At 38.7% G+C, this 15,623-nt stretch overlaps 1 protein-coding gene across 1 annotated transcript in view; it reads left to right on the forward strand.

Annotated features, from left to right (window-relative positions):
• The first annotated feature begins 286 nt into the window (after positions 1–286).
• htr2cl1 (5-hydroxytryptamine (serotonin) receptor 2C, G protein-coupled-like 1) overlaps positions 287–15,623 on the forward strand; it is a 47,546-nt gene continuing 32,209 nt past the window's right edge. Inside the window, exon 1 of the mRNA XM_030753993.1 lies at positions 287–710. Coding sequence (XP_030609853.1) covers positions 287–710 — 424 coding nt within the window. The remainder of the gene's footprint in view (positions 711–15,623) is intronic.

The following is a 15,623-nucleotide window of genomic DNA, read 5'->3' on the forward strand; positions in this document are numbered from 1 at the left end:
AACATTTTGAGACCGTTTGCAGCTAGCGAGATTTATTACAACACAATAATAAATTCACTTGTAGCTACTTCCTCCCTATCTCCTCTCCCCGCTTCCCTGTCATTCACCATCCCCCAGATTTCTCCCTTTCATATTTTCTTCCCCTCCCATGGATGACATCAGCCCTTAGATGATGTCCTTTATAGAAGTGTCCCTTAATTTTCAGTGCATCTTCTTCTTCTGTATGCTTTAAAAGAGGATGATTTACTAAGAAAGTCTTTCCCATCTCCAATCATTTTTCTCTGAAATGGGTGGCCCAGCAAGGGCTCTTCTTGGTGGGTTCGGAACTACCACATCATCCTTGGAGGTCGCGGGTCAGATGGCTTGGCCAAGCAACAACCCCTTGGATCTCAATCAAACCCTCTCATGGGGCATAGGACTTGGAAGCAGCAGTGGAGGTGGAGGTGCTTCAGGCATTAGTTTAAGTTTAGATAATTCTACAACCCAGGAGTCTGTGAGCAGGGCGGGGATGAAAGAGAAGAACTGGCCAGCACTACTCATACTCATTATCATCGCGCTGACGATTGGCGGAAACATTCTGGTGATCCTCGCAGTGTCGCTGGAAAAGAAGCTCCAGAATGCCACCAACTTTTTTCTGAGGTCACTGGCTGTGGCAGACATGCTCGTAGGGATCCTGGTCATGCCGATCTCCCTCATCAACATCCTCTACGGTAAGTCAACACTACCCAAAAATGACATCAAACACTTACTGATAACTCTTCACTGCTCAGTGTTTATTGGTCAATAATGTATTTATACTTACTATAGTTCAAGGGTGTGTGTGATAACACCTTACTAGTCTGTCTTAAACAGCTTTAATGCATCAGTGAACAAGAGTTGGTTTGTTTTTTTTTTCTTATATGCTTTACTAAGAAGTGGTGAAGACACTTTGGGAAATAAAATAAATAAAATCCATATGTTATAGGTCACTTCACAATCTCATGTGCATTATACTATCCTTCCATCCATCCATCCATTCTCTTCCGCTTATCTTGTTCAGGATTGCAGGGGGTGGGGGGGTGTGGAGCCTATCCCTGTTGACATAGGGCGAGAGGCAGGGTACACCCTGTAGAGGTCGCCAGCCTGTTGCAGGACTTACATTATACTAGTATTTGGTTATTGTAAGAATGTGCCAATCCTTGGAGTAGATGCTGAGCAACATGAACTAAATTTTGCCAAATTGGACTGCTAGAAGAAAAGCCAGGCAGCATTATGTTTAACACTCAAAACTGATTTAGCTGTGGTCCTCTGTGTTGTTTTTTGTTTGTTTGTTTGTTTGTTTTTTTTGTCATTTTAGTTTTTGATAGTTACATTTTTTTCCCTTTTTTTTATTTTAGGCCTTTTCTAAAAATGTTTCAGGAGTTTGTCATCATGTTTGTGTACTATGATTTCTGGTACTTACAAAAAAAAGCTGTCACAATAATGGAAGTGATTCAGTGTCTATACTGTTTAGTGATATAACAGGCCAAATCGGGGTATTAGCATTACCATTAGCAATGCTACCTACCTCCTCAGCTTAGAGCAGGAGCATCTGTCAGACGATGAGTCACTAAAATGCAGTTTTAATTTTTGGGTTTAGTTTTAAAAATGCTTGGTTTAAAAAAAATGGTTGGTCGGTATTTATACAGTTATCAAATGGTCCTTCTTAGCAAGTATCTAGAACCAAATCATGAGTGATGCCTCACCAGTTTTGATTGGCATTACTTTCCTGTTTTATGAACTTTGGCTGCTGCCTGCATATTTATAGTTTCCATTGTTTTGTTGCCACGTCTTCTCATTGTAATAAGATGAATGTGAGGATCTTTTTATCAGTGCCGGTACAACAGTTAAAACTTCTGAAGTGAAGATGTTTTTTGGTCATCAAGGAGTCTTTTGATGATCTGGAGTTTAAGTGGGAGACGCCATGAATGGCTCAGTCATGCTAGAATAAAAATAGGGCAGCAACTTCTTTGTGACAAGGAAAAATTAGTCGTTGCCTGGTGATTGCATGAAATTTTTTTGCAGTTGGTGTCTGATTGCAACTAGTTGTGGCGACCAACTCAAAGCATGGAACACCCTCAACCTCACCTATATCGCAAGGAGATATACCTTCGGCAGGAAGCCACCTGTAGCCAAGTGTAATTGCAGTCAGACAGATTGGTGAAGGTTTGCAAATATTTGCTAACACATTGCGATCAATCTCAGTCTACGTGTAGTGCAACTCCTCTGCAACACGTTTCTTTGCAAGGGGAGACTCTATTCAACTGGTTGCCAACTGGTTTTATTCTGGTTAAATTTTTATGTAAAAGCAAGGTTGCCAAGCACCTGTGTCGTTTTGCAGTTAAATTGCTCTCCTGCAGCAACTCCATCACTATTTGGGAGGAATTTCAAAATTTCTCTCTCAGATCTTTAAGGTTTTGACTGGACTCTGAATAAAAATGGTTAATGTGAATTTCTGTGTATGTAAAAGACAACAGATTTGCAACAGATGGCAAAAGATGAAATTTTTGACAGTTTATCACAGTTACTACTACTACAGTTACTACACTGTTATCACTGCATTATCCCAAACAGATTGCATGTAAATGCCAACTTGACCTCATTCAATCACAGTCTGACTCTGCCTTCTTGCTTTTTTATTGCCATCTTGACGCACCAAAGATGCTTTGAAGACAGCCACTGACTGCAAATGGTTGCAGACCTGGTCCCTGTCTTCGAAGCAACCATGTCAAAAAGGTTCATTGCCCACAGTTGCAATAATTTTAGTAATCCTGCAGTCTCCTATTGCTGTTTTCCCTAGTGTGACTGCAGCATAAGGCTCTGCATAAGAAAAGTGTTGAATTTCTAATGATAATACAGTTTTTATTTTTTTAACAAAAATGTGAACAAATACAAATTTCAGATTTATTTTTGCCATAAAAGAAAAAGGTCCTCAATAAATGTTTTTTGTCATTGGTTTTGTCTCCTCAGGATGATTGTCTCTCTAGTCTCTAATAGTGTCTTTTAGCTTGCAAAATATTTTTAATTTCAACTGAAGAAATAAACTATATGCTTGACTAGATACCACTTAGTGAGTAAACTGGTATTTAAACTGAGGAGAAACTGACCATTTAAATATTAAAATAATAGTTTTCTGTTTCTGTAATTTCATAAAATATGTCCCTCATTCTCAATTTCCATCGCACATAATAACTTGTACATTACTTGCACATCTTTAAAAGAGTAGCAAAATAAATGATTCACTTTCCGTAAGTGCTTGTAATTATTGATTCTTTTCTTTACAGCCCCTCTTTGATCATAAAAAGGCATATTCGTGCCTATAAATCTCACCCAATTTTTAGACAATCTGCACCTGATCTCAAGCACCTACCTACTCACCAGCTGTTGCCAACACACTGTGACATACGCCCCATCGTCATTAAAAGAAAATGAAATCCATGCAGTTATTGAAAGGATTATTGCTTCTCAGACACTGCACACCGTTGTTTTGCAAGTGATTCAAAAGCAAGAGGATGCCAGCTTAATAATTGCAGTTTCATACCAGCTTTTGACTGCTGCTCTTGCTTACAGTGTCTGTGCCAGGATTCTGCATGAACGCCCACATTAGCGTAAGAGGATATGCGCAGCATTTCTTCTCCAAGTGTGTGTGAAACTATTAGATTAAAGATAGTCTTCTAACATTTCAGCCAGCTCTCTACATGAACACCTCAGAGGGGAGGTATATTTCCTACTTTGTACCTGTAAATGTCACCATCACAGAGACTATCACAGAGCTGAGAGTCAGTGAGAAAATCTGTTTCAGTGATGTAGACAAACAGATGGTGACCTTTGCAGTTTTCAGTGACAGTTTTCTTTGTCAGTAGTCACATCACTGACTTCCAAGAACTCTTAGCACTTGGAAGTCAGTGATGTGAGCAGTGACAAAGAAAACTGATAAATTTATCACAAAGAAATCTTAGCACTTTGTGATAAATTTATCTGCATTTTTTTGGTTGATGTCATATCTGCAATCCAACATGTCCTCCAAACTTTCATGCTTGGAAAGTTTTATTTTTACTTTTTACTTTTATTTTAAAATATAGATGTTGGTTGTAAAACGTGCCAGCAGAAATGACCTGTGTGGTTGTTTTTTCAAGAAGGACATATACAGTCATATGGAGTAGGGATGGCACGATACCACTTTTTTATGTCCGATACCGATATCGATATTTTACATTTGGATATCTGCCGATACCAATACAAATCCGATCTTTAAAAAAAAAAAACTATTGTTTTTAAATGCCTGAATACAAGTCAATAGTCTCTCATACAACAAAATTAAAATCTTTTCGTTGTCCCACGTACAAGACTTAGGACCAGGGGGGACAGAGCTTTTTTAGGCAGTGGCGCCAAAGCTCTGGAACTGTTTACTACTCCAGCTCCATTTAGCTGACTCTGTGGCATCTTTTAAAAAGCCGTTGAAAACTTTTCTGTTTTATTTTTATTCTTTTAATATGGTAATGTTAATATGTTTTTAACATGGTGTTTTATATGTTTTGTTTTGTTTGTTTTTTTGATATTGTGTTTTAATTATTGTACAGCGCTTTGTGACATTTTGTCTGTGAAAACGTTATATAAATAAATTTTACTTACAACAATCGCTCTGTCACCTGAATCCTGCTGCTCCCATGTGAGAAGGTGATGCATTGGCTTATGGCATGTTGCAAATTTCATTAGGGCTACAACTATCAATTATTTTAGTAATCGGGAATTCTATCGATTATTCCATCGATTATCCAAGTAACTGGATAAGAAATACTTTTTTCGTATTAACAGTTCATCTGCATATTTTAACATCCGTACTGCAGTTTTTCCCTGTGTGAAACAAACAGGGTGGATGGAGCAGCTACAAAGTTCTCTTTTCTTCACTCACTGATCAGGTGGTTGATGAAGGACCTCCAGCTGTTTCCCCAGTAAAGGTTTAATGGTGCTTACAGGGGGAAAAGCTTCTTTAGGATGCTAGAAAAACATTTCTTTCCGCTCCACCTGAGCTCACGTCACCGGCTCTACCTCTTTGCACTTGTCCAGACTGCGCGCAAAACAGCTGACTGCTGCTGTGTCATCAGTGTTTATGTTGAAAAACTGGGGGCTGTGTGAGCGTAATGTTGTAATGCTTTGTATTCACAAGCATTCTCCTAAATACGTTTCTGCTGCAGGTCAAGATTTAGTCACTAATCAGGGATTAAAGAGCAAAAAATATTTTGACGGGGAAGGGGTCCTTCCGGTGCCGAACGATCGCTAGCGCTAATAGCTGCACTTGCTAGCAAACTGCGATTAAACTGGGAGCTGAAGTAGAGGAAAAAAATTACAGCTGAAATTCTCAGCACAGCGAGCACAACACACAAACACGGTAGAGAGCGGTGGAGGCGTGGAAAAACATGTCAGCAATAATCCACCATGTTAAAGGGAATCCGTCGCAGCGATGGAGAACTTTTTAGAATCTGAGGGGTTTTTTAAACCTCTGATCCCGCCTCCATTACAGTAGGTGGCGGTAATGCAGCTCTAAGCTGGTTTGGTCAACCGCAAACCCACAAGAAGAAGACGATGACCGCGACTTGTAATGCAGCTAATGTGGGTCGGATCGGATCGGCTTGCATTTTTTGTTCCTTTCCGATATCCATATGATCCATTAATTTAGGTCAGGATTAGACCGATACCGATACTGAATATCGGATCAGCGCATCCCTAATATGGAGCCATATTTAAAAGCATTTTGATTCATCCATTCAATAGTCTGAGAAACCTGAGGGCATTTTATGATGGCAACATTTTCAGGGATGCTGTGCACTAAAAAGCAAGAATCATAACACATAGCGCTACAACAACTGACAATATTTTCACAAATATAACAAATGGAGAACTAATGGGTGGTATTTTGATGACTGATGTAAGTGATCATTTACCAGTATTTATGATTTACAAAAATGATCAATATAGTACAAAAGTAGTTAGAATTAAGAAAAAAACAACAAATACTTCAAAAAAAGTTTTGGATAAATTAAAGGATGATTTAGGAAAACAAAATTGGACAGAGGTGTATGTCAATGATGTAAACAGAGCTTATGACGTTTTCATGAATATTTTAGGAACTTTGTTCAAAAAGAACTGTGTGCAAAACAATTACAATAAGACAAATACTATTGATAAACCATGGATGACAAAAGGACTGAGAAATGCTTGTAAAAAAAAGAATTACTTGTACTCTTGTTTCTTGAAGTTGAGAACAAAAGAATCAGAAGAGAAATACAAGAAGTACAAAAATAAATTGGTATGGATTATCAGAAAGCATAAAAAGAAACATTACAGTGATTTTTTAGATAAAAGTAAAAATGACATGAAAGCGACATGGCGAGTAATGAATGGTGTTTTGAAAAATAAAACAAAATTTGGTGTTTCACAATATTTAGTTAAGGATGATCATGAAATTTACAAGCAGAATGAAATTGTAAATGAATTTAATAATTATTTTGTGAATGTTGGCCCAAGTCTTGCTGCCAAGATACCAAATGTAAATGACAGTGTGACTGATAAGGTGATGGGTTGTACCAACAATTTTTTTCTTGATGGACCTGATAAAGAAGAAATAATGAATGTGGTAAAAAATTTTGCTGATAAAAAATCTAAAGACTGGATGGACATGGATATGACGTTTGTGAAGGAAATAATGGGTTATGTTATTGAGCCGTTCACATATATTTGTAACTTGTCTTTTTCGACAGGGATTTTTCCTGACAGCATGAAAGTAGCGAAAGTAATTCCTCTTTATAAGAGTGGTGACAAATTTATGTTTACTAACTACAGACCTATTTCCCTGTTGCCTCAGTTCTCGAAAATTTTGGAAAAATTGTTTGTTACAAGATTGGATCAATTCATTGATAAACAAAATTTTTTGAGTAAAAATCAATATGGCTTTAGAGCTAACAACTCAACATCGATGGCACTTATGGATTTGATAGAACAAATATCAACAGCTATTGATCAAAGACAATATTGTGTTAGTGTTTTTGTTGATTTAAAAAAAGCTTTTGATACTATTGATCATAGCATTCTTCTTGAGAAATTGAATAAATATGGTATGAGAGGTCCAGTATTACAGTGGGTATCCAGTTATCGTACCAACAGGAAACAATTTGTTCAAATAAATGACGTAAGATCTACATTTGGTGATATTACATGTGGAGTCCCACAGGGTTCTGTTCTTGGACCAAAGTTGTTTCTTTTATACATAAATGATTTGGTAAATGTGTCAGGATTGTTTGGGTGTGTTTTGTTTGCTGACGATACCACATTTTTTTGCTTGGGCAAAGACTTAGAGCGAATGTTGGGAATGATGCAAACAGAATTTGCAAAAATACAAACTTGGTTTAAGCGTAATAAATTATCGCTAAATTTGGATAAAACAAATTACATGATATTCAGTAATAGAAAAAGAACGGTGGATGTTTCATTTAGAGTTGATGGTGTTGAGATTTGCAGAGTCAGTGAGGTGAAGTTTTTGGGTGTTATTATTGATGAAAACCTGACCTGGAAGTCTCATATTAATTACTTAAGAACAAAAATGGCAAGGTCTTTTGCAGTACTATATAGGGTAAAGGAGTTATTTAATGAAAAAGCACTGTTTATATTGTATAATGCTATAATTGTTCCACATTTGATTTATTGTGTTGAAGTTTGGGGGAAGGCATGTAAAACATCTACAAATTCTATTTTTATTTTGCAAAAAAGAGCTATAAGAATTATTGCCAAAAAACATTATAGTCACCCATCAAATATATTATTTGATCAATTGGGATTATTGAAGTTTTATGAGTTGGTTGATTATAAGATTTTGTTGATTATGTATAGGGCACACAAAAATGTATTACCTTTGAATATTCAATCTAATTTTATTAAGAGAGAAAATATTTATAATCTAAAGGGATTTGAAATGTTTGTAAAACCTAAAATCCGAACAAGTTTGAAAGAGAGATGTACCACTGTTCAAGGAATAAGGTTGTGGAACAATTTGGCTAGTGATAACAAAAATGCTGATTCGATTAAATTATTTGGTAGAATGTTAAAAGTAAATCTGTTGATGAGATATAAAACTATATAACATGTATTTATACAGGCTATTATTTGAGTGGTTGAAGTTTTTTTTGTTTGGTTATTAATAAGGGTGTGAAATTTGTATATGTGTGTATGCATATATTTTTTTGTTAAATAGGGGCAGAGATTATAAGATTTTTTCTTCTATCTGCTTCCTTTCATTTTATGAGATTTGTTTTTTGTATTGAAATTTGTTTTGTTTTTAACTAAAATGAATAAATGATTAAACTATATACCGTATTTTCCGGACTATAGAGCGCACCATACTATAAGCCGCACCTACAAATTTTTTGGAAAAAACTGGAAACGTACATATATAAGCCGCACCGGGCTATAAGCCGCTGGTATCTCCGCCGCTCTCGGTTTTCCACAATTACTCGGCACTCAGCAGAGGGGGACAGACAACCCCAAATTTGAGTTATAACAAGTCAATTCACCATTGATTCGTTCACGCCGAGCTTACGTGCAGCGGCTCTATTTCCCTCCTGTAGTGCCAGGTCGATAGCCCTCAACTTAAAAGCGGCATCATAGGAAGTTCTTTTTGTGGTTTCCATGATGAGGGAGTTTGAAAAAAATCTCTTTTGTGCCTGCTGCTAGCACTTGTTGGCGCTTTCTTCTTTGATTTCCAACTTTGACGTCCCATGATTCATATCCTGCTAAAGAGCCCCCTGGTGGTTAAAGAAAAATCCACAGAAACGCCGCACCGGGCTATAAGCCGCATGGTTCAAAACGTGGGAAAAAAGTAGCGGCTTATAGTCCGAAAAATACGGTAGCTTTTTATAGGGGAGCTATTCAGCTTATTTCAAGACCCATCTTTTTTATCATTAGACTCTACTGGACTGTCTTTGCATGATTTATACTTTAAGATCGTCCTTTTTTTTAATCACTGAGCTTTGGTGCAGCCCTTCAGTTTATTAGATGTTAGATTCAACTCATTGTCATTGTGTGCACAAGGCACACAACGACCAGATCACTCATCCAGAGACGAGCATCTGCGGTCAGAGACCGCCAGAGACCAGCGCTACCGTTAGGCAATGTGGTTTAAGTGTCTTGCCCAGGACACAACGCAGGGACAGGGGCTCAAACCTGCAACCTTCCAGCTGCATGGCGAGCACCTACCCACTGCACCACTGCCACGCAGTCGCTCTAAAGCAAGATATTTTAGCTCCCTTCCATCTTTGTTTAAGCCCAGACCACTTGGAAGTGGTTGTGACCACAGTGGTTATTGGCAGTCTCTGTGAAATCAATTGCTAATGCCGCATTCACACAGGTCGATAGAGTGGTCAGTGACATCCCCATACTCCTTTTCCACCCCGTAGGGAAAATTTGCATTCCCCAACCAATTTGGTAAGTGGTTGCTGGAGTTTGCTGGCAATCACTAGTGTGAAATTGGTGGCAAAGAGGTATACATTGCTATATCAGAAACATGCTTTTGATTGCTTTGGTCATTAACAGATTACACTGGTTGGTGTCCACTAGCTTGCATGGAAGATGCCACATTGTCTGCAAACAATTGCAGCCACTCACTAATCGGTAGTGAAACAATGCCAATTTGCAGCAAAAGGGACAATGTATCACAAAAGTGAGTACACCCCTCACATTTCTGCAGATATTTAAGTATATCTTTTCATGGGACAACACTGACAAAATGACACTTTAACACAATGAAAAGTAGTCTGTGTGCAGCTTATATAACAGTGTAAATTTATTCTTCCCTCAAAATAACTCAATATACAGCCATTAATGTCTAAACCAGCAGCAACAAAAGTGATTACACCCCTAAGAGACTACACCTGTAAATGTCCAAATTGAGAACTGCTTGTCATTTCCCCTCCAAAATGTCATGTGACTCATTAGTGTTACTAGGTCTCAGGTGTGCACAGGGAGCAGGTGTGTTCAGTTTTGTAGTACAGCTCTCACACTTTCTCATACTGGTCACTGAAAGTTCCAACATGGCAAAGAATTCTCTGAGGATCTTAAAAGACGAATTTTTGCTCTCCATGAAGACTGTTATATAAGCTGCACACAGACTACTTTTCATTGTGTCAAAGTGTCATTTTGTCAGTGTTGTTCCATGAAAAGATATACTTAAATATATACATGTGAGGGGTATACTCACTTTGGTGATACACTGGAAAAGGAGAGCATTTGCCTTCACACTAAAAGTTGTACCTTTTGAAAGGTGTTGGTTACAGCAGTAAGGTACAACTTTTACTTTGAGTCAGTCCATTTGCATCACACTATTTCAAGTTTCACTGCCACTCAGCAAATAGTTGGCAGACAAGTTGGTGTCTGCCAGCAACCAAAGTAACTGACGAGGTTTTTGGTGTAGCGCCCTCTTCATGACCAATTTCACCAGCAACAGCCAGTGATCATTTGCCAGTGGGAAAATACACATTCTTCTGCCAATCGTTCTTTAGGCTTGTCTGACTGAAACCTTAAGAGAATAAAGTCTTCGAGTGAAGCTCAAAGTAATGTCACAGGATTTAAACTCACAGGTCTCAAGTTTCCAGTAAACTAGACTATATCATGTTTTTAACAGTGATGACAGCAGTGGACGCCTTTTAATGTAGACGTACTATGAAATTAATTTATTTATTATTGATGAGGAATTTTAGCAGGTCAGAACATGAGATCTTCACTATGAAATCTGATAATGCATGCAGACAAAGTAAGCAAACTAATTGGCTCAAAAAATTAAGTAAAATTAAAAGATCAAGTTCAGTTTCATCATTGTGAGTGTGCAGCACTTACATTAGTAGAACTAGCAAATGATAAGTCAAAGGATAATTCACATGAATTGAATTATGCCATAGTAATTGAGTTTTAGCTCATTTTATGTTTAAAGCATTTTATATGCCTTAGGTCAGCCGATTTAGTGATCAAATTACCTCAGAAAATATGATGATGAGTAGCTTTCTTTTTGTTAGAAACTTTAGTGTACTTGTACACATTGGTAGCACTACATGTGAACAGATCCCTTTTTGCTGCAATCTCACATCCCACAGCTGCAGGTGCACTGCTTTAATCAGTAGTGAAACAAAGACCCTGAACATGAACAATTACCATGAGTGCCTACTGGAGTTGTGAAAGACTTTAAGAAAGTTTTTTTTTTTTAAAAAAAAGGGGAAAAAAATAGAAAATAATAAAAGGGCTATGTGGGTCCATGGGGTTTGGGTTAGGGAGGTTGTTTGGAAAAGAGGAAAGGCGCTCTTCTCCTTTAACAAAAAGAAAACTTCAACAGAGGCAGGCTCAAGGATGATGGCCATCTGTGTCGAATAGTTGTGGTAAGGGGAGAGTGGAGAGAGAAAAGAAGAGCACAGAGAGACAACAAACAATACAACAATAAACACTCAGCAGGTTGGTGAGGCTAGTAGCTTCAGATTAGAAACATGCAGCTCTGGAAAGGGACATAACAGAAAAAGCACAAATCAGGGGAAAGAGAAGAGAACGGGTAAAACTGGAGATCACTGAAAGATCCATACTTCAGTAGCTCATCTTCTTGTGGTTGGGCATGCTAGTTTGAGATTCATGTGCACAAGTTATAAAGAGTATAGAAAACAATGACAGAGATATATGCTCTCTCTTTACCTCAAATATAAACTAAGGATGATCAAGGATATGTTGCATATATGTTAATCAGAGAAGAACGCATTAACATATTTCTTCCATCCATCCTCCGTAATACAAACAAATACAATAAAGGCTTTCATGAATTAATACTCCCATGTATTGTATGTATGGAGCGGAGTCCTAAATTGGTTTCAACTGAAACCACTGATTAAATATGACCCACGCCCCCTTCACACCTGGGCACATGTGTTCACGCACATGATCAATAGAGGGTCATAACCACCTCCAGGGGACTACGCCCACAGGGGTTTAAATACCTGGGTCTCTCCACCATTTGGTTGAGAACTGAAGAAGCCTTTCGGATGAGAGGTGAAACGTCTTCAAGAAACAGAAAGAAGTCCAGTCGCCTTTTTCAAGCTCCAGAGACTACTATGACCTGGATGACTGAAAATCAACACAGACATACTCCCATGTATCTTCAATTCACTAATAATGCACTAGGACTGTCCAAAAGCCTTTTGCCTTGTTTATGATCACCACCCTGGTTGTGTTGTGAACTAACTGTGACATCACAACTGTTTATTACAAGCGCTGTGGGTGTGCCATACTCACTGCAGTATCCTCCTTAACAATAGCTGTCAGCACTCAGACAAAGTTTCCACATCAGCGCTGGTATAGAAGTGGAAGAATTCAAGACGAGGGGCAAAGATTTTTTTGTTCAAAGTTTTCTTGAGAAAGTCTATTAAAAATCAACACGATCAAACATTCACGTCTTCAACATGACAGCACCAAATGCACCACCTGCATCAGGTCGCAAAAACTGAGAGGTGCACAGCACTGAAAAGGATACCAAAGCACAGCTCACACCAGCAGTTGTGATATCACTTTGGGTGTTTTGGCCATTCACAAGGATGAAAACAGCAGGTGTAAATGAGCCTTTATAAGTATGATAATAACATAATGATAATGCTGTCTGTAGCCATCATATTTGGAGTTTGATGTTTACACCAAAGCGCCTATGTAAGCTCTTAAGACATATATACAATTATCAGGTTCTAGACTATTAACCAGGTGCTGAATTTAGTATTTCATGCATTGTGCTGCTTGTATGTAGAAGAGTTTATCCAGAGCTTGAAAAAAAAAAACCCTAAGATAGACTGGCATCCTGCCCTGGGTGTGCCCCATCTTTTGTCCTATGACAGCCGGGATAGGCTTCAGCCCCCCTACAACCCTGAATTAAATAAGCAATTAAAAATGTGGCAGCATTGGCGGATGAAGAAAATGGTTTAAGTTTAAGACTGAAAACCTTCAGCTTTGCCTTCCACCATCAAAATTGTGAGACAATGGGCAGTTCACAATGAAAAGATACCAAATCAGTTTGCATATTTTCCTTCCTGACACCTAACTCCATATACTGACTTCACTTTGCAAAGATCTGGGTGTGCTGTGTTTGGCTCACTAGAATGTAAAGTAGATTGAACTGCAGACTCCAGAAAGCAGATAGATTTTGAAAGCAGAGTGGGTCTAATGATAGAGTGGAGTGCAGGGTTTCTGCACAATTATCAACCCGTATTGTACTGCTGATTGTGAAGCAAAGAAGGAGCAATGGAGCTTTGTTCACGTGGGTGCACCTCTTCACACACTGTGGATCAGCAGAGCCAGTAGGGAGTTTATTTACCACTTTACGGGTTATACCAGCTGAAGATTTATTGGCAATGAGTACAACAGAGGGACAGCTCAGGTTGAGCAGTTTGAAGACAAAATTAGAGAGGCAAGTCTGAGATGGTTTGGACCTTTGCAGAGGAGGGTAGTGGATATATTGGACAAAGGAATATGGAGAGGAAGACCACAAAGAAGATTCATGGATGTAGTAAAGCAGGACATGCAGAGGATTGGTGTGACAGAGAAAGATGCTAGGGATAGAGTGAGATAGAGCCAGATGGTTAGCTGTGATGAACCCAAAAGGAAGCAGCCGAAGAAGAAGAAAGGTTATACCAGCAGGAGAGCATAAAGTCACAATTAACATATGACAAAGAATCCTTAATTAGTGGACATAGTGGATGAATATTAGCTGAACAGGTAAAACAGTATTAGGTTTTGCCAGTATTTTCCTGGTTCTTTATTAGCCTCAAAGCCTCCAGTTTTTAAATCTTTCTTTTATGTCCTTCACATTTATGGCAGTTCAATAAAAAAATGCTGGAATACAACTTTAAATCAGCTGAAATATTATATTCTTGTTTATGAGCCTATAAAATACAGATGTGAATCTGCATTTTCTGCACATACTGTGTGGATATTCATGCTCCTGTCTAATTCTTTTATTTTGCCCTGCAGGCCTTCTGGTTCCTCTGCAAAACTTGACCAAATTCACAATAGTCATGCCTTTCCTTTTGTGGCAGGCAGGCATCCTGCTGGAATGCTAAGCAGGACAGGGAAGGTTGATTGCTGCTTAATGGGCCACGCGTGGTCAATGGACACACTCGCTCGCTCGCTCTGTGCCTGTCTGTTAGTTCAAGCCGCCACAGATTGCTCACTGTGGTAATCAATGTTTCACACAGACACACACTGAAACAAAACACTGACAAGTCTGTCCATTCCTCTCGCTCTTTCAGATGCACAAACACACCGAGACAGATAGGCTGTTTGTCTCTCTGTCATTTATATACACAAAAGAACGCTAGTCTCTGCAAACACACCGAATGCTCACACACCCTTGAGTGGAGCCTGGATCTTTACGTGCAGTGTTATCCATCAGACTGGTACTTGACTGCATTGATCCCCGTGGCTGGCTGAGTGATCGACCAGACGCACAAGCACACACGTCACTGAATGTTCTCACACCATTTCAGTTGATAATGAATTATTCTAGCTATGGTAATAATGATGATGCTAATGAGAATGATGATGACAATCATGATAACAGATGATGGGGATGGTAATTTGGCGATTTTTATTCACCACTCTTTTTAATGCATAGCCCTACACACACACACACACACACACACACACACACACACACACACACACACACACACACACACACACACACAGCTTTTAGCAAATATGTGTTTGCATTTCTTTAATTGGTATTGCCAGATGATTAACGGAAATTGATGGAGCCTAAGCTTTTTAAAATAACAAGGATACACACATGCACAGGAAGGCAATTTGCCATGTAATATAAAATGATAAATGTTCTTGAGCAGGAATTATGAGTCTAATTATCATAATTAAATCATGCATTTCTGATACATTTCTAGAAACCCAACTAAGGACACCAGCTTGAATGCGGTCTCCAGTTAGACAAACACACAACCTAATTTTGTCTTCTGTTGTGTGGGAATGTTGGATAACAGTCCATGTGAAGCATGTCTTGCAGTGAGCAGAATGTGCTAGAGTGGAGTGGAACTTATATAGTGGTTTTACACTCTATTTGAGCACTCAAGGTTCTTCGGGGGGGCAACTCAGGGTTCAGCGTCTCGCCAGAGGATACTTCAACATGCAGACTGGAGGGCCGGGGATTAAACCATTGACCTCCCAGTTGGTAGATGGCCTGCTCTACCTGATGAGCCACAGTTGCCCCAAAATGCATTTCAAAAGGCAAATGAAGACGTGCGCTGTGCGCACACATGTAAAGTGGAAGGCAAAGGTCACTTGAAGATTCAGTTCTATTGCATGAAATCTGATGAAGTGGTTTGAGTCACGTCACAAGAGACACTGTGGGTGGCCCAGCTAGCTCAGTCAGTAGAGTATGAGATTTTTAATCTCAGGGTTGTAGCTTTGAGCCCCATGTTGGGTGTAGGTGTCTTATGACAGAACTTGTAGGACTTTACAGTAAGGGAAAAAAAACATCTGTCTCTCCATACCCAAGGAATTTAAAAGATTTAAAAGATCTTTTATTTAAA

Source organism: Archocentrus centrarchus, chromosome 18 (assembly GCF_007364275.1).
Source record: "Archocentrus centrarchus isolate MPI-CPG fArcCen1 chromosome 18, fArcCen1, whole genome shotgun sequence".
Lineage (NCBI taxonomy): Eukaryota > Metazoa > Chordata > Actinopteri > Cichliformes > Cichlidae > Archocentrus > Archocentrus centrarchus.